The sequence below is a fragment of the Cygnus atratus genome, chromosome 19, assembly GCF_013377495.2.
Source record: "Cygnus atratus isolate AKBS03 ecotype Queensland, Australia chromosome 19, CAtr_DNAZoo_HiC_assembly, whole genome shotgun sequence".
NCBI lineage: Eukaryota > Metazoa > Chordata > Aves > Anseriformes > Anatidae > Cygnus > Cygnus atratus.
The window spans coordinates 2,145,064-2,163,637 of NC_066380.1; the positions used below are offsets into that span (position 1 = coordinate 2,145,064).

General features: G+C 41.5%; 3 protein-coding genes across 11 annotated transcripts in view; 1 reads left to right on the plus strand and 2 right to left on the minus strand.

Annotated features, from left to right (window-relative positions):
* MRRF (mitochondrial ribosome recycling factor) overlaps positions 1-18,574 on the minus strand; it is a 217,363-nt gene that overhangs the window by 43,559 nt on the left and 155,230 nt on the right. The gene's annotated exons all lie outside the window — the stretch shown is intronic.
* MORN5 (MORN repeat containing 5) overlaps positions 103-18,574 on the minus strand; it is a 173,696-nt gene continuing 155,224 nt past the window's right edge. The window contains exons 1-6 of one of the 7 annotated variants that reach the window (XM_035555485.2): positions 15,006-15,112; positions 14,781-14,928; positions 14,259-14,370; positions 13,362-13,493; positions 1,454-1,569; positions 103-210 (exon numbers count right to left, since the gene is read on the minus strand). In XM_035555485.2, the coding sequence (XP_035411378.1) occupies positions 1,490-1,569; positions 13,362-13,493; positions 14,259-14,370; positions 14,781-14,928; positions 15,006-15,052 (519 nt within the window). In that variant the 5' untranslated portion in view covers positions 15,053-15,112 and the 3' untranslated portion in view covers positions 103-210; positions 1,454-1,489. Of the gene's footprint in view, positions 211-258; positions 1,570-13,361; positions 13,494-14,258; positions 14,371-14,780; positions 14,929-15,005; positions 15,113-18,574 lie in introns of those variants that run through there. The other 6 variants (XM_050714571.1, XM_050714573.1, XM_050714569.1 and 3 more) reach the window with 6 other exon arrangements.
* Positions 15,158-17,274, plus strand: NDUFA8 (NADH:ubiquinone oxidoreductase subunit A8). Its single transcript, XM_035555487.2, has 4 exons — positions 15,158-15,268; positions 15,351-15,514; positions 16,380-16,545; positions 17,025-17,274. Exons 1-4 carry the CDS (start codon positions 15,167-15,169, stop codon positions 17,160-17,162), a joined length of 570 nt encoding a protein of 189 aa, XP_035411380.1. The 5' UTR covers positions 15,158-15,166; the 3' UTR covers positions 17,163-17,274.

An 18,574-nucleotide genomic window follows, 5' to 3' on the forward strand; every position in this document is an offset into this window, starting at 1 on the left:
GTTCATATTAAGCCCAAATTGTTCGCAAAAACTGGAAGCAATTCAGCTTGTGCAGTTTTAGAGCTAATTATGTGTATGGAAAATACTCAACTCTACCAAGAATGTAAGAAATTCTCTAATTTATTCAATACGTTGTTTCACAATGTATTTCACACTGACTATTGCCACTGAACCAAACCTTATCTCAGGTCATTTGCATTCATCTCCTGTCTGTAGATTAAAAAAAAGAAAGAAAGAAAGAAAAAAAAGTAAAACTCATTCTTGTTTTCTTCGTTTATTCAGTAATTGCCAAATAAGTCCTGGTGCAGCAATGCAGACTCCATGTATTAAACTTTTTCCAGTTGCTATTTACAAAAACTTTTGCAGACAAAATCCAGTGAAGATAGGCAGTGAAAGGCTTTTCACTCGAATTTAATAAGGTAACTAAATATGGTGAGGGTCTGAAAGTGGAATGGTTTACAATTTTATTGCCTTTTTTTTTTCTTTTGGCTCACGCTGGTTAACCCCAATGCCCTAGCTAAAGGTGCTTACACAACTTACTAGTTGGGATGGGGGAGTGGGAATCAATCCTGCACTACTATCAGTGATATATCTGTAGGATGCCAACTATAGACACATCGGTTTTATTTCATCAGCCAATCATTTTGTTGTAGCATGTTGCAATTATGCATGTCTTGGCTACAATGGTTAAAAAATTCTCTAAATGAGTGGACAGTCAAGACTAATATTTATTTTAAAAATTAAAACTAAATTGTAAGCACTTTTTTGTAAAACCAATGTCTGTTTTGTTACATACTTTTAATGTTGTGCTTTGTAAATGTCTTATTTGTGTAATAAATAAAGTTAATGCAAGTAGAAGTGCTGGCACTTACATCCAGAAAATGATGTAATTCCATTTTATTTTATTTTTAAATACTTTCTGGCTTACTAATCAAGCAGCAACCCACCCAGTTTTCCTCTTTTATTATTTTGTTAAACTCTGGCTTCAGGAGAGTTCAACAAACGTTCGTAGTAAATGGATATAATTTCCTAGTTAGCAAACCAGTCATTAAAGAATACCTCTGGTGTACATTATTACAATGATCAATCAATATCAAAGTACTGAGCAAAAAGAGAGGAAAGGAATTCACCAGGACAGCTAACTAAAATCTGGGAAAATAATGTTGATTAAGATGGATTTGAATGACTTCAACACTGAATCTGAGGCACTCTTTTTAACAAATTGTTTTCAAGCTTAATAACGTGTATATATACTACACTACACACCTCTCAGGAATATTACTGTGAGTACAGTCTGCTCTTTTTCCATGGCTTTTTCTCAGCATGACTGATTAAATGATTATTTCCATTTTTGTTTATGCTGACAAAGATGACGAAAAGATTACATTCCTGTAGAGGGAAGGGGTGATATAAATCTGCGAGGACAAATTAGACTTATTGTGAATCAGATTACCTGCTTTGGATTATTATTGTCTAGCAAAACCCATTTTCATGGTTTAGGTTTATGCCCAGTTTTTTCATCCTCAGCTTTCCGGCAGGTCCGAAGGATCCACTCATGCTCATCATCATCTAAAAGGGAGAGAAAGAGAAGGCCAAATATCACCATTTCACACCTGCTTTTTGCATTACCAGGGTCCAGCACAAACAATTTTTCCTTTGAGGAAAAAAATATCCGTTCTTAGCCATTGGCATCTCTTAGAACACATTTTTGTTTCTTGAAAAGATTTTGTGCTGTTGTGTTGGAATGTGTCAAGGCAGGAGACACTGGATACATGGCAATGATTCTGAGTACTCAGCTGTTTGATAGGATTAACTTAGGCAGAACTGAAATTTATGCTTTTTCTGGACTTTTTATGACCATTTGCAGGAAATATGTTGAAAGTATCAGAAGTGAAGTTACACGTTTTTGAATACTATGTCTGCATTGCTTGTCAGGTTATGAAAAGTGAAGGTAATGAAAAATCTACAGTCAAAGCCTAAGTTCTTCTCTTTCAGTTTTTCTTTCGGTGCTGTTTTTGAAATGTACGTTATGATCGGTATAAATAAGCTGATATAGTACTGATGGACGTGTTATAGATCATCTTCTGTGTCCCTTGTTAGTATTCATGTCTGTCATATTCTCAGAGAATAATAGCGTGAAAAGAAAAAAAAACAACAAAGACAATGTAGGAAAAAACAACTGTCCAGCAAAGTTTGAATAGAAATTTTGTGTATGATTACAAAAAAAAATAACATGGCAAATATAAGTTGTGGCTTCTTTATTCCAGGGACTTAAACAGTCTTATCTTCAAAAACTGTTCTGCAGACTTTTCTTTTTTCACTTGCTTAGGGGAAAAGTGATCTGTCTAGTAGACCAGGAAAAAACAAACTTCAAAAAGCCATGGGAAAAATCAAGGTATTCCTTAAAACAATACCTGTATTTATTTTTGTATAAATGAAATATATTAGAGTTGCTTCTTGTGTTTACCACTCTCTTAAGAAATTCACATTATCTGCTTGTGACATGTGCTTCTCACTTGCTTCCTCCTAGATTGTAAGGTTTTGTAGCAGCCTTTATTACCTGAAAGCCCAGATGGTTACAAGAAAGATGGAGCAGAGGGAGCTGTAATCGTGGTGCTGTGAACACCACTTGGCATAGCTCATGATCCCACCTTGCACAGCTGAGAGCCATGCTCAGTTAGGTCAAAACAGATCAAGAAGGAAGAACGCTGCTTGTAAGGAGTCAAATTTTCCTGGAAACCTTTTGACTGGGGAGTTGTACCTTTCAGTTAAAGTGACATGGTAGCATTTTAAACGTAAAGGTAGGAAGGTCCTGGGAATACAACTGTGCTCATCTCAGAAGTGAATGGTCACAGAAGGGTATGTGACAAACTAGTTTTGATGTACAACAGTAAGCATGTGGCTAAATCTTACTGACTCCAGTGGGTTTTGAATCAAGTCAGCTTTGTCTCTCTTTTTTTGTTGTTGTTCCTTTCTTTTTTTTTTTCCTTTTTTTTTTGTTTTCTTTTTTTTCTTGATGCTGCCCTTCCCTATTTCTCCTTTCTGTTCAAGTGAGCTGAGTGCAGGTCTTCCCTTCTCATAAGGTGCTGCTCACGAGGAGCTCTATTGGCATCCTGGTAAAAGCAGGCTAGAGTGAGGTCTGTGCCAAAGCATTCATCCCTTGTCTAAATGGCAGCACTTGTCTGACACCCTTGACAAACGGTAGTCAGAAAAGTCTGTGAATCTCAGGAGGTTTTTCCTAGGAGCCACTTCCCCAGTCTGGTCTTTGCCTGCAGCCACTGGTCTCTAGTCAACGTGGCTGCTTGTGCCAGCTGACCATGCCCCAGTGACCGTGCATGGGGTAGAGAACACCCTTGGACTGCAGTTGTTCCAACAGCCCAGGCTGTAGGCTTGCCTTAGTGACTGTAAAACAGTTACCATTTTGATAGCGTACCTAAGTACTGGTCTTTCTCTGTGTCACTGACGTGACACCTCTTTCACGCTCTGTGTTATTTACTTTGAATCAATAGCTCTGTAACAATACACCCCATTTATGGCACATTTCTTTTTCAGGCATAAACTAGGAGAAAATAAATGCTGGAAAATAAGCTAAAAAGAAAATTAAAAAGATAAGCAGAGAATCTTGCTTAAAGACCACACAATCCTTACACAGGCAGAGATTCCATTGAGGGCTGCAGCAGGAATGCAAATGTGGTCCTTAAGCTTTCTTAAAAACAACATCAAAGCCATAATCAATGTGCTGGCTTTTGTTCTATGCACTAGGTGTTCCGGCCCTGTAATGATGTGATCACGTGAGCCTAGGCTATGACAGACGTTGTCCAGTCCGGTTATCTCTGCGGTTTTAGCTGGGATCTCCCTGACTAAGAAAAATAGTTTAATCTGAGCTTGTAATAAGCGCAAGGAAATGAAACTTTGCCTATTTCTATGACAGTGAAGGAATAAACAAACTCTACACATGCTACATGTCAGCACTATCTAGCTCATATTTGGGTAATGATATAATTGTCTCACCAAGTACTAATCAGTTCACCTTCCTAGTGAGAAATGTGTTGTAGTCACATATTAGCATCAGGGCTATAGGCACTAAGAAAGGCAGATGCTACACTTGGCTTTGTATCATGGATTTCCACCACATCCTTGCTTTGCCTAAGTTGTTTCCTTCTGCACTCTATATTCTCATGATCTCCTAGGAAAGCACACAAGGCAGATTGTGGTAGGGCTTTTAGCCTCCACAAACCAGTCTCAAAACATCTCGGTTCATGCAGCAATCTGAGCCCAGGCAAATTAAATTCATGTTCATAAACACTGCTTAACTTGCATATAGTTTAATCAGCTGCAAAAACTGAATGAGCTATATGAATTTCAACTTTATATATGAAAATGAATAATAGATGTAATGACTTAATATTGAAAAAAATAATCTAAAGCAAATCCCAGAGCTGCCATCCAACCCAAGCACACTGCACAACTGCTCCTTGGTCTAGGTAAGGGGAAATGAAAGCTTTGATCCAGCATAGCTAGAAGAACCACAAAACCAGACATCAGAATGGCTCTGGGGCTAGCTATGTGAGAAGAGACGGAGAAATATTAGAATGTAAAGAGTTAAGCTATGGTAAAACATACTTTTGCTACACTAAAGAAGACTGGTTGATAATTACTGTAGTTTTAGGGCTATTTGAATCAGTGCAGCTGCAACCTCTTCAGTAGTAACCCCTGAAACAAGACAAACTGGGTTTATTGTACTGAACAAGTCTTAAAGCTCCTCCCTGATTGTTAGTAATTGGCAGCAATGGACTTAACAGCCTCTTGACTACCCTTTTTACACTCTACCTGACTGTGCAGCTAACAATTTAAATCACAGATGCCGATCCTTCTTTGTGGCAGCTGCTTGTTAACTACACGTTCCTCTTTTTCTGTCACTGGCTGCTTCCATAACCCTGCAACACCAGGGTTAGATTGGAGAATCACATTTCATCAATATTTAAAATGGAATTAAACCTTGAAGTTTGATTAATGCTACCAGATAGTGAGTTGTAATTACTATTTTGCAAATTGCGATTGTTTGAATATGTTAATATGATTGTCTAAGCACATCTTCACCTTCAGAAGTAATTTTCCCTTTAAAAAAGATTTGAAAAAAATACAAACTCTTTAATCAGTGGTAAATTATCACCCTGTGCACAATTAGGTAGTATGGGGTTCTTCACGTTGTGTGCTGAATTTTGTGTCAGCATTTTTATCTTTACAAGTTTATCCATTTTTTTAAGATTTTCCTCAGTAGAATATACAGTCATGGAACAGACTTTGCTGAAACAAGACTAATGTTTACGTTTGAAGGTAAAGAAAACAGGTTTGGCTAAAAATTTTATTGCAGTCTGGTGTCTCCCTGTTCAGTTAGTAAACAATAACAAGTTATTTACTCAAAAGTTAGTGAAATATAATGATCATTATCATGACATACAATTGAAATCTTCAAAGAGAGAGAGATTGAGTTAGATCTTAATGGATGAGCTGCTAAAATATATGTAAGTATTGATTGATTCTTGTGAATTATTTCCTTACGCCTCAACCAAAAAAAAAATCAGTTTTCTACAACCCACAAAATATATTTTGAATATTGTGAGCCACATCCTCAGCCAGCCCAAACTGAGACAGCTCCTCTTTAATTTATATGATTAATTCAAGCTGTTTTCATTAAGCAGGCCCAAAGCATATGAGGCCAACCCTGCTAGCCACCTGCACAACCCACCCCCAGAACACCATCTTTCCCCAGTGGATGATTGCCTTGGGGTGGAAATCCTAGTGATCTGCTGTTAGATACTGTCTATGTGGTCAGCAGGGACAGAGAATTTTTAGGCAACTTAGACCCAATTAAGCCTGTTGGTCCTACTGTGTTTCTGTAAGTAGCCACTTTTGTATTAGTTCTTCTTAACTACTACTTTGCAAGTTTCTTCCTTGTTCTGAGCGGCTTTAGGGGAAGCTGCAAATAGCAACAAAATTCAAGCAGTGTATGTCAGAAATGCTGTCAGGTGTATTCCAAGGTGAGCTCAAACTGCAGCCCCCTCAAAACAGTGGATTTGAGCTCAATGTTTCTGCAAAATGAAACCACTTGCTTAATATCCAATGTTCAGCTAATAGTGGCAGAAGAGACTTCCCCAACTACACACTCCATTTTCTCTCTCAAGGGGGATTAGAAACAGCTGAAAATTCAGGGTGGGCTTGCTTCAGGGTGCTTCCAAAGGATGGCTTGAAAATACACTGTAATTTAGGTGCATTTAGTCTTTCTATATTAAATGCATATTGCAAAGTTTAGAATGGTTTTCTCCTAGCTATCACATTTCTGTATTGCTTCTGGAAACCTCAGCTGTGAGAGATTTCTTGGGACTCTTCATGCTTAGGTGTCTGCCGTGATGCAGAGTGCAGACTGCCAGCAAAGAGCACTGTTGTCTGCAGGCTTCAGGATTTGCCCTCTACCTAGTGCTTTCTCAGGAAGCCACCCAGAGGCGCACAGGAGGATGCATTGCATTGAAACTAGAATGCTTAGTGGCTCACCCAGGGAAAAAGCTATACTGTTCACCTTAAGAGCCTTCCACACACTCTGGTCTGACTGCGTTAGGCCTTCATACTGCACTTTGCAGCTGCATGTGGTTCTGGTGTCTTAAAGGCTTTATCTACAGCGGAGGCTCCATGTGCTACTCCTGCTGCACTCCAAAATTCAGATCCTTGGCTCCTTCCTCTGCCCAACGGTGAGCTGGGACCAGGCATGAGTGTGCATCGTCCCTTTGTTCTCTCTTGCTGCTGTTCAAAGCCGTGTGAGCCAGGAGGGAAGTAGCTGTGCCATGATACATCCCTCCATCGGGACAATCGGAGGCTCACAACTCCAGCACACCCCTGTAGCTGTGCAGGCACGGCCGTGTGTCAGAGCAGCTTTCCATGAACACGGTTTGTCAGAGCGGGTGTTTACAGTAGACAATCCTTGAACTAGAGCTGAGTTTCCTCTCTGTTTGTAGAGGGCCAGGCACACACAGAACATTGTAAACAACAATATCAGTTAATTCTTTCACATGCCTGACTCCTCCCATCACCCGCAGTGCAGTTTATCATGTTCTTCCACTGCACAATTACAATCATATGTGATAGCATCTCAGCCGTGGATTCTGCCTGCCTGGCACACCCCTTTCATTTCCACTGCCCCTCTGGGTCCCTAGCACCACTTTCCTTACTGTGTCTGACCTCACCAACATCAAGGCTGGCAAGAAAATGGAAAACATGTTTTCAATTAACCTTTGCTTCCACCCACAAATTCTCACCCTTCCATTTACATTTAATTACTGTAATTCCAAAATGGCCCAAAAATGAACTTTCCATGTCTTGTAAAACTTGTTTGCGCATGAACTGTATAGCTGACTATAAGTGCCTATAAGAATTGTGTATAACCTGTCTAATGGATTCACAATGGGATGGCTAGCACACAAACAAAGTTGTTTTTCTTGGCATACCACTATTCGGAGCTGAAACTTTCACAGTTTTCAAAACGATAAGTATTTTAAGACCAGGAAACCACAAGGAACAACATAGTTGCAAAAGCTATAGCTACTGAAATTCCTGTATCATGATGCATATATTGATATTACTGTTGCTGGTTATAGTGTTGAATATAAATCATGTTGTTTAATAATCTATTTTACTGAATGGAGGATATTTTTTATTAAAACACATGAACCAAATTTAATATAAAAATATTTTCTTGGTTACACAAACGAGGGGTCTCTAACTATGCTGGTCACCTGAATATACTTTGATACTGAGAAGGACGTAAGTATGCATTTTGCAATGGCATTCAAAATGTGCCTGATCTTAATGCATTTCTACATAAAAAGAAAGGAAAAGAGCAGACAAAGGGTAGGAGAATCAGTCCAACATTAAAAAAGGTGTTTAGGGTAAAATAATAAAAGATATGAAGCTACTTCTCTTAGGAGTTGGGATCTTCTCTTTAAGCGGACTCAATTTCCTTCTGCCATCTTGTCTTCAACATTCATTCTCTTGTCATGCCCATTCAGCTGTCTCCAGTACGATATGTGCTAATGTTCTGCCTCTCTGCCTCCTAACATTTGGGTCCTCAACTAATTTATTTGTTGAGCACTGTGGATTATTTAGGTCCAAAGCTCTCACATCGGGCCAAAAGCTATCTATCTAAAAAAAATAGCAGGAAATAGGCAAGAGACACTTGGAGATCCAGATGAAAGTGTTACGATAGAATTTCTAACCTTCCTCTTAGTGTAATATTTTTCAAGGCTTCTGACTATCACAGAAGTAATGAGTCTGGAAAGCAAGTACCAGAAAACTGTGGTTTTATAGGAATGTGGGCAGAAAAGCTATCCTAGGACTAACTGCAAGGGAAAAAAAGTATACGGGAGATGGAGGAGACAAGACCAAACGGTGAATTTGTATGGACTCGTGTAGAACCTTGAGGGTAAAAAAACAAGCTGAGTGCAGTGGCAGAGAGACAAAATACTTCTTGCAAAGGTATTTTGGAGGAATTTGTATAAAACAGGCCAGAAAGATGGGTCAGCTGTAGTCAGAGGAGAACGTGAGAAGGACAAGAGCTTCAACTGTTGGAAGAAAAGCAAAGGGCTTCTGACTTTCACATGCTTGACTGGTGTAAATGGTGAGTAGTATTGGCTCTCTATTTTATAAAACCCTTTTTTCAGAAATAAGTTTGCTAGCCAAAGTAAAGAGAAAAAGATCAATGGAGTGCAATAAATGGCATTTATCATAAAAATACATGAAATTTACAATTCAGTTAACTTCTCAAATGTTAAAAAATCAGCAAACAATAGACACAATTTGTTTTGTTCAGAGCCCAGAGGTAGAGACCAAATTCTCTAAATTAATTTCTGCAAAAGCTGTTTTTTTTTTTTTTTTTCAAACAGGTCTGGATCCTATTCGTTGTAGAATATACTGATTACCAACTATTTTTAAGAGCTTTACACAAACATTATTTCTTTTGTTGTGTGAAATGCAGAATCAGCCATCTGGCAAATGCCCCAGAGCTAAAATCTTTTACATGACATATAATTCAAAATGATTAAATATACAACAGAAAATAGCTATAGCATTGCACTTAAAATAGCATGAACTTTTACTGCCGATCAAAACTGATTTCTTTAGCTTAACAAGTATCCAAAGAACAATTATTTGAAGAGCTTTTAAGAGTTTCAATATGTAGGAACTAAACCTCATCTAAATTCAGTATCTTAAGTCAAATAAAAAAGAAACAAATGTACAAAAGATTAAATGGTCCTGTGTTATAAGTAGACATTTAAATCTATGGGAAGCTAAATTCATTCGAACAAAAATACTATATTCCCTGTGTATGTGTATTGCTGAGGCTTTCCTCTCCACTGCTAAGGGCATCTGCCAAAACAACTCTTACATTCTTAGGCAATGACTAGGGACTAGCCTGGAATCAGACTGTTCATCCACTCCCTCCATCATCAGAATGGGCAATTTCAAAGAAGAACAGGGAATAAAGCTCAGTGCATGATCCCTTAGTGCAGTCAATCTTTTTTTTTTCCTTTCTTTTTTTTTTTTTTTATCCCCTGCACCACAGTCAACTTTAAGTTAAACTTGCTGTCTTCTCTCCAGAAATACTCCAGGCCTGAAAAATTGCCAGGTCCTCATCCCACACCCAATTCTCCAGTAGTTTATGAGAAAGAGCACGCAAACATCTGCATGTATTTGGGGTACATGAGGGTAGGTACAGAAATATTACCCTGCGTAATTATTGAGTGGTTATGGCTCTGTTTCTGCACTACATTTTTCAGACAAGTCAAAGTCTACTTTTCTCAGAAAGCACTTGGTGCAAGTCACTTCTGAGCTTTAAGACAAAAAAAAAAAAAGTCTAAATGTAGATTTATCTCATGGATTTACATACTTGGATAAGCCTGAAATGGATTAATAGATCTCTGCTGACTTTCAAAAAAATTGCTTCTAAATTCTTTCAGACCAAGCATGAGAACCTTCATCCCAAGGTAACAATGTGAGGAAACTCTAAGGCCATGATTACTAAGACTTAGAATTAAAATGTGTTCTCAAACTTGCCTGTGGAGTTGGGTCAGCCTCAAAACCAAGGAACCTCAGATGTCCTAAAACCAGTCTTCTTAAAACTAGAATAAAATTATATTCTTGAGTCTTGACCTTTTCAGGTTATAATGATTCCTGAAGCAGCAGGACTTTCCCTGCTGCTTTTTATGAGACTTTCAGGCTTGTAGAAATCCTAAGCTGATTGCTGGCTGGTTTGGGACTGCAGCAACACCAAAATCACTCCTCCTAATAAGCAGTTGCCTTGGTTTTCTGGGCCTAATCCTGCTCTTAGTTACATGTATATTAATTCAGATACCTTACTGAGTTTAAAGTGTAAAGTCTGACTCTGGGTCTTCCTGTTCTTGATCTTATATGAAGAGATGCATGTATTTCAGGTAACATTGACTGCAGTATAGAAAGCTACCCTATGCACCATATTCATACTAATTAAGCCTAAAAATGGAACATGAAAATAGAAGCACAAATATTATCATGCTTTTGCTTTTTGTAGTATGATTTATACTATTTAACCCAGCATCAGGGTAGGTGCAGGAGAAACATCAATTTTCATCAGACGTATCTTTGCTTTTCATCAGAAGAAAGGTGACTCAGGCAATCTCCTATCATCCTTTCCTCAGTAGAACAAGCCTTCTATTTCTGACAGTATTTTCTCTTTGAAAGTTATGGGCCTCTCCAATATTTGTGGGTCCTAAAATCTGGATCATTTCTCTTCTTGTACCTCCCTGCTTTGAATTAAACATAACGTCACATATTTCCTACTTTTCACTGAAAAAACGGGAAATCTTCCCATCTTTCTATTGACTGAACTCAGTTACAAAGATGCTAGGAGTCCAATTTTTTTGAGGGGGGAATACTCTGAGTGAAACAGGAGGCTAGTCCCAGAGCCTATTCAAAATAAACAACGTATCTTCTTACAAATGAGTATTCCTATTCTTATTTATGTGTCCAATTTTGTGTACTTCACAATACAAGAAAAAAAAAAGAAAAGATTGAAGAACGCATGAGGAATCAAGAGAAATTTGAGCATCCCCAAGGAAATGGAGGTTTAGGGATGGAGTAATAACTGCAAGATTGCAATGAGAATTTGGAAAACCTTGCTAGATAAAAAGTATAACAAAACTGTTGCTGTCATTTCGGTCCCTGGACCTGATTATATTTTCATGATGGGCCTTTGCACTGCTTTAACAGTAAGAGCTTTAAGTAAATGAGGATCAGACCTCCATGCTAGTGAAATGCAAAGCTTGCCAAATTTAACAGGAGTCTCTACGGTACTCTACAAACACTCATCCTGACAAAGAAGCGGTGGAAGCAAACTCAGTAATTTCAAATGGAGTCTATTTGTTTCTCTTCTGGAATGACACCTGGATGCTGCCAATTTGGCAGGAAAGTCAGTGCCAAGGCAGTATGGTTCCTTGCCCTGTTTCCCCAACAGCCAAGAAACAATCAGCAATTGCTTCATAATAGGGCCAGGGTGAAAGGTGAGAACTGGAGTATTCTTAAAGCCTGCTTCCAGACCTGAGGAAGATAGTGTCATTTTGGTAAACCTGTCAAGCTGTTGTAAGAACTTCCTGAATGCTTCCTACCATCTGCTTTTGATGCTTTCAAGACTTGGCTGGAAGCCTGGAGGTTTTCCTGCTCCTTCCTGCCCAACCTATAATGGAGTAATTCTGGATCTGTTCCCTGTCATTCCAGCCTCTTCCTCAGTTTCTTCTGCTTACAGCTGGGGTTTTTAATTTTTTTTTTTTAAACTGCAGTGGCCTTGTGCCCTGAATCATCTCTCCTGGGGCAGTAAGAGTTCCTCTGATGTTGAACAAGTGCCGGGTTTTTCAATTGTGTTCATGTTCTTAAGAGGAAGGGTCTGGCCTACATGACACATTCCTTCTTCACGCTCACATCAACAAGTTTAACTGTGTGTACACGGTTTTCAATGGAATGGTCACACAAAGCACATCTCCAACAACTGTGTCAGACTGCACGCTGTGCTGGTCTGGTTGGTGAATATTGATTGATATGATTTGTAGAGTTTGAGATAAATGTCATCAAGGACAATGAGTTCAAAGAACAGATTAAAAAACAATAAATTGAATTCCAAGGCGTTCCCTCCTGTACTAATCTGTGTAGGTTCCTGTGTTTTTGGAAAGCATGTTGCTTATCTTCCTCATCAGTAGGCCCACTGCATTCCAGTATTTTGGATCAATGCCATTTGTAATAATCTAGATCAGTTTTTATTCAACGTTTATAAAACAGGCCATGTATCATAGGGTATATTTTATAGCAGATGGTATCTCCAATTCATTTAAGCCCCCCCCTTCACTTCCCTCCTCCAATATCACAGTGCATACTTATAAAAGCTCTTGAAAGTAGAGCTGAGCGGATTTTTTTTCAACAAATAGTAAATTTGCTGAAAAATAGTTTGCAAGCAACAAAATGGTTAAACTGTGGCACACTGAAACTGAAATGTTCTGTCTTCTAGAAATACCACGTCTTCCAATTTGGACGTTTGGGGAAGAAAAAAAAAAGTGGGTGGTTCCTTTGAAAAGCATTTTCATTTAAAAAAAAAATAATCTGCACTTTAAAAAAGTGATAGGTTAAAAATCAGAACACAAAGTATTTGCTTCAGGTCATATTACATTTTTGAATTATCCCTGTGTCAACCATTTAGGGATCTTCTGTGTGTATTTAATTTGAAAAGTTTCTCTTTTGGCTTGATGAGAACTAATTTTCCTCAAGGTTTGTTAATTTGGGGACTGATCCACAAGACCTAATATTTGCCAGATTCTACTCAAAACGCAGCTCTAGAAGGTGCCAAGAAAGTTTCCTATTCAGCAAGGTATTTAAACATTGCCCGAAGACCCATTTAAATAAAGTGGACTGTTCTAACATTTAAAGATAAGCACATGCTTAAACTCTTTGCTGATCGCAACAGTTTATTAGTTTTCAGGATCAATGATGTACATCTTAGTACAGTTCCTTTGCTTGAGATTGTAATGGAAGGGATTGAAGATTTTCCTGAGATTAAGGTACTCAATGGTAATAAACTTTATGTATTACTTCATTGTAATTTTGCAAAATATGATTTGTACAACTCTGGGGATACATAAATAGCTGATAAAATTAAAACCTAAGAAATATTTTAGTTCAGTGATAACAGAACCCAATCATGGACTTTTAAAAAAACTTCAGCTTTAATCATACATCGTAGAAGATATGACAAATACACTTACTGAAATTTACCTTGCAGAAGTTAATCATACCTGCGTTTCTCAGAAACCTCAGTTTGTAGTCAATGACAATTCTGGTTTCAGGGTTATAGAATCCATCACCACAGTCGTAACATCCTGCTGGGATTTTTCTAGGAGGATCTAGATTTGTAAGCTGAGAAATGCCTGAATTAAAAACAACAACAACAAAGGATTTGCTTTGTTTTGCTTTTTTTTCTGTACTCATGCTTTTGTCTAGATAAATAATGTTACATCACCAAAGCATTTGCTATAAAAACAATATAACTGGTTTACAATAAATTTTATAAAACATTTTTTCAATTTTGCAGATGTAGAAAATGAAAATGGTGGAATTATGCACAAAACTTATGGGGTAAAAATAGATCACTTTGATTTCCTCAAAGTCCTGTGACTCAGACCACTCAGCCAACATTACAAATATGAGCCCAAACTACAGAACGGGGCCAGGAGAGTCTTGCTGGCCTCACAGAACTACTACACGTCATCCCTAAAATATTCTATTTATAAAGAGTATTTTATGTATTATGTTACATGTTTCACTCACTTGTTCCTCGCAAATCTTTTCACATTTTAACTACGGGAAAATATGTTTCTAAAGTCTTTTGCAGAAATATAGATTAGACATACACGTTCATCGTGGTTTCTGCTAAAAAGCTATGCGGGGTAGGTGCGTTCAAACTTTATTTGGTGTTTGGTGCTTGGGTGTTAACTGCTTCTGTTCAATGTGTCTATGCTGAAGGCATGTGGTTAATGTAGGGGAAAGGGGAATCTATTCATCGGGGTTTGGCGAGGCACTGGTAAGGCCGAAACTGACCACACGCTCTGGCTGCACATCGCTCAACGGATGGTCCTGGAGCAGAGCCGTTAGCTTGGCTCCTTCCTCAGGACCACAGATACGGTTACCGGTACCTGCGGGCTTGAGGCCGGAGCAGATTTCTGTGTAAAACCTCCTGTCGTAGCCGTCGCAGTAATGCCATTTCTCGTCCTCGTACTCGAGCCCATCTGCGAAAGTGTACTTCCCCTGCGAACACAAGTGGGGAGTCATGGCTGGGGGGGGGGGGGGGGGGGCAGAACAAACTGGGGGGGAACACGGGAGAAGCCGGGGGGGGGACAGAACAAACGGGGGGGACGTAGGAGGAGCCGGGGGGGACAGAACAAACTGGGAGGGGACAGAACAAACGGGGGGGACACGGGAGGAGCCGGGGGCGGCAGAACAAAGTGGGGGGGGGGGCAGAACAAACGGGGGGGACACGGAAGGAGCCCGGGGGGGGGGGGGGCAGAACAACCGGGGGACACACGGGACGAACCGGGGGGGGCACCGGACGAGCCGGGGGGACACGGGACGAGCCGGGGGACAGGGAACCGGCGCCAGCGCTCCGCACCCGCCCGCCAGCCCCGGGGATCCCGCCCCCCCCGTCCCCTCCCCGGTACCTCGGCGGGCACCCCGCGGTGCCAGACCGCCTGGTATCTGCCGCCGCCGGGGAAGAGCAGCACGCCCTCGCCGTGAAACATCCCGTCCTTCAGCTCGCCCCGGTACTCGGTGCCGGTGGGCAGCGTGTAGGAGCCCCGGCCCTCCATCCTGCCGGGCCACACGGGGCTGTCAGTGAGGGCAGCGCCCCCCTCATCACCACCCCCTCCCCGCCCCGCCGCCCCCACCTGCCGCGCACGGTGCCCCCGCAGCACCGCCCGCCCGTCACCTCCATGGCGGCGCCTCCGCTGTCGCCATGGCGACGCCGCCGCCGCCGGGGCGGCCCCGAGCCCCGCCTCCCGCGCACGCGCCCTGCCCCCCTCCCCTCCCTCCCGCCCCGCCGCCGCGCATGCGCCGTGCCGGGCGGGCGCTGAGGGGAGCTCAAGGAGACGGCGCCGCCATGGCGGGCGGCCTGCGGCTGCCCTCGCTGGAGGAGCTCGAGGTGCCCGAGGTGAGTGAGCGGCCCCGCGGGGCGGCCCCCGGCCCTCGCCCGGCCTCTGCCCGGCCCCCATTGCCGCTCTGTCCCGCTGCAGGTGAGAGTCAGCTCGGCCGTGCTGAAGGCCGCGGCCCACCACTACGGCTCGCAGTGCGACCGGCCCAACAAGGAGTTCATGCTGTGCCGCTGGGAGGAGAAGGACCCGCGGCGGTGCCTGCGCGAGGGCCGCCAGGTCAACCAGTGCGCCCTCGAGTTCTTCAGGTGAGCCGCCCTACCGCCGCCTGCGGGGGTCTCGCTCCCGCTGCCCGGCTCCTGGAGGTATGACCGGTGCCCTTGAGGAGGGGCGCAGTCGCCGAAGAAAAGGTTGTGCTCTTATTTTATTACTTGCGTGGTTAAACCTCGGCTTGTCCTTTCACTCAGAGCTCCGTGGGCTCAGCTGCAGGGTGAGCGGCACCAGGGGCTTGTCAGGTTAGCAGAGGAGTGCCCTCGGGGGTTATAGGCTCGCTGCTTCTGCACCTTGCAGCTGTGTTATGGGATCTAGGAAATGAGCCTAAACTTTACTTCATCCTGGGTTTTGTATGCATGCTGTTATAAAAACTTAGGTAGGTTTGAAATCAATGTCTTGTGACAAAAACATAGGTCATGGTGTGCGTTGGTATCTTAGGTTGCTGGTAAAGGGCTGTGTCAATTAGCTCAAAGTTTGTCCTCTTCCAGTGTAGCAGCCACCCAGTAATGAAAAACCTCTGTCCTAAGCGTGTCTTCTCGAGTTTAAGATTTCCAACTAATTTGGAAGCATTAGAGTGTTGTGTAGCGTGCACTATGTTACCTAGCAAAGCAGACACCCAATATGGGGGAGCCGCATACATCTGTGTAGGAAGAATACCTTCCACATATTGGTGAAGTTATCGCTATCCCTACTTGTAGCTACAGTGCTACAGACTACAGTGGTGGTGGTACTAAGTTCTGTTTAATGGTGCTTTAAAGACTGACTTCTGAAGATTTTAAGTGTTCCTAAGAACAACAACTACAAAAACATTTTAGCACAAGTTAAGGCTTGAATGAGCAATAGAGAAAACATTAAAACTACAACGGTTGCTAAACGTTTTCTTTCTGTGTTGTCTTGCAGGAAGATTAAGACGCACTGTGCAGAGCCATTTACTGAATACTGGACGTGCATTGACTATACCAACTTGCACGAGCTTCGTAAATGCCGAAAGCAGCAGGCAGTATTTGATAACTGTGTGCTAGAGAAGTTGGGTTGGGTGAGACCTGAGCTGGGAGACCTCTCTAAGGTAACTTCCTATCTTTTGGATTGGATAGCCGGGTTCTTCTTTCCTTATGTGCATTTTTCCAGACCGGGTCTCAAACTTCCCACACCTAGAAGGTGATGTATGATCTCAACACTGGAAAATTGTGGATTTTGCTAAATGCAGGACTCTTTTAGCATTCTCTAGAGTTGGGAGTGCATGCATTGCTTTCCTGGAAGACCTGGACTTTTCTCACACAACTCCAGTTACTCTTTTTGCTTTTCCTAATGCATAGACTTTTCCTTCAGGAGTGAGGCTCACACGTTTGTAGAACTATGATGTCGCTATGAATAAAGTGCCCCTCCTCTCCGTTTATTTAAAGTATCCTGCAGATAGGAGCTCTTATCAGATCAGTGATGTATCCCTAGTGTGGTTTGGTGGTACTTATATTAAATTCTGACTTAATCTAGCTTTTCTGTTAAATGCCGTGAGAAATTGTATCATTCCTTTCTTTTTCTTTCCAGATCACAAAAGTGAAGACGGACCGACCTATCCCTGAGAATGTCTATCATTCTAGACCTAGACCAGAGCCAAATCCACCCATTGAAGGAGAGCTGAAGCCTTCTCCACATGGCAGTAGGCTCTTTTTCTGGTCCTGGTAAAGTGGGCAGACTGTCCTGTAATTAAAATGCAAAGATACATTGCTCTCAAATGTAAATTGTTCAGTACACGTTGGGTATAACTTTAAATGTAATGATTAAAAAAAAAAAGTTACATGGCTTAGTAGATTTCTTTAAACGTATTTTTTAGCGACTATGATGTGTGAGTATCTCCCTGTTTTGTGCTATGGTCTCTGCAGTCCTATAGCCTTTGGGACCATCTTAACACAGTGATGTCAGTTTCCCAACGGTGGCTGCCAGGCTTGTCTGAGAGGCATGTGAGTATAGCCTGAATCTTCAGCCACTGCTTTAAACAATCGAAATGGTGTGAGACTTTGTTTGCTTATTGAGATCCCTGTCACTTGCATCAAGCAAGCTTTAAGCACAAATGAGTCATCCATGTCTTCCCTTACAATCTTGCAACCAATAGTAGTGCATTTTTTCCAAGAGACTACTTCTGTATAGATTTTTACCTAAAACCTGTCTTGGAGCAAGACCTTAGTCTCGGTGGGTTTGGATAGATGCGAGGTCAGTACTGTTTTTGACATACAGATCCTTATTCTAATGACCAACTACTTCTCCCGCAGACAGGTTAGCTGCTCCCATTGGTTTTTAATGGGGAGCATAAGCTACTTCCCCAGCAAAATCACAGTAAACTTTCAACTCCTTTAAGATGATCTTTTAAAGGATTGCATTGTTCTGTTGAGCAGCGTGAGAAGGTAGCTCATCTGCTGACTGAAGGGCCTGACATGAGGGGCTTGGGGCAGATCCTTCCTGTAGTCTCACCGTGATTCTTTCTGATGGAGGAGTAAGGCAGCTTCCTCCAGGTAGTTTGTCTGCAATATCCAGAAGTTGCATGTTTCGTGGATCTAGTCTTTCCTCTGCTCTTCCCCTCCAATAGCAAGAACCGTATTACAAAGGTCAGAAAAAACAAATGAACTTGTTTTCACAAAGCCATGTGCAGTTCAGCTTGCTCTAGACCAGATGTAGTCTGAACCATAGCAGGCTCAAATAGTATTTTGCTCCTCGAGTAGACTAGCAGTGAAATTAGGATCTGAAGATTTACCATCCCCTTGTTTGGGGTAGGATTAAGTTGTAATGGGTCTGTAGCTGCAGCATATGTTTCTGATCCATGGAGCTAGAGGGAAAATTGTATAACCTTTATCTAAAAATAGCTCATGTACTGTGTGGCTGATGGGTTCTTGCTACTTCTGTTTGGGTATGTTGACTGAAACTCAGAAAGCAGGTGCTATGGCATACATGTTTGCATTTTAATGTACATATCATGCTGTCTTAGCACCTCCTTGTCTAAACCTTCGTGGTTTTTCCTTCCAGATGACTGCCAGCATTTCAGAGCAGCCATGTATTTCTGAAGAAAGATAACCTCTTCTCTAGAGATTGAAATTACAGCAAGC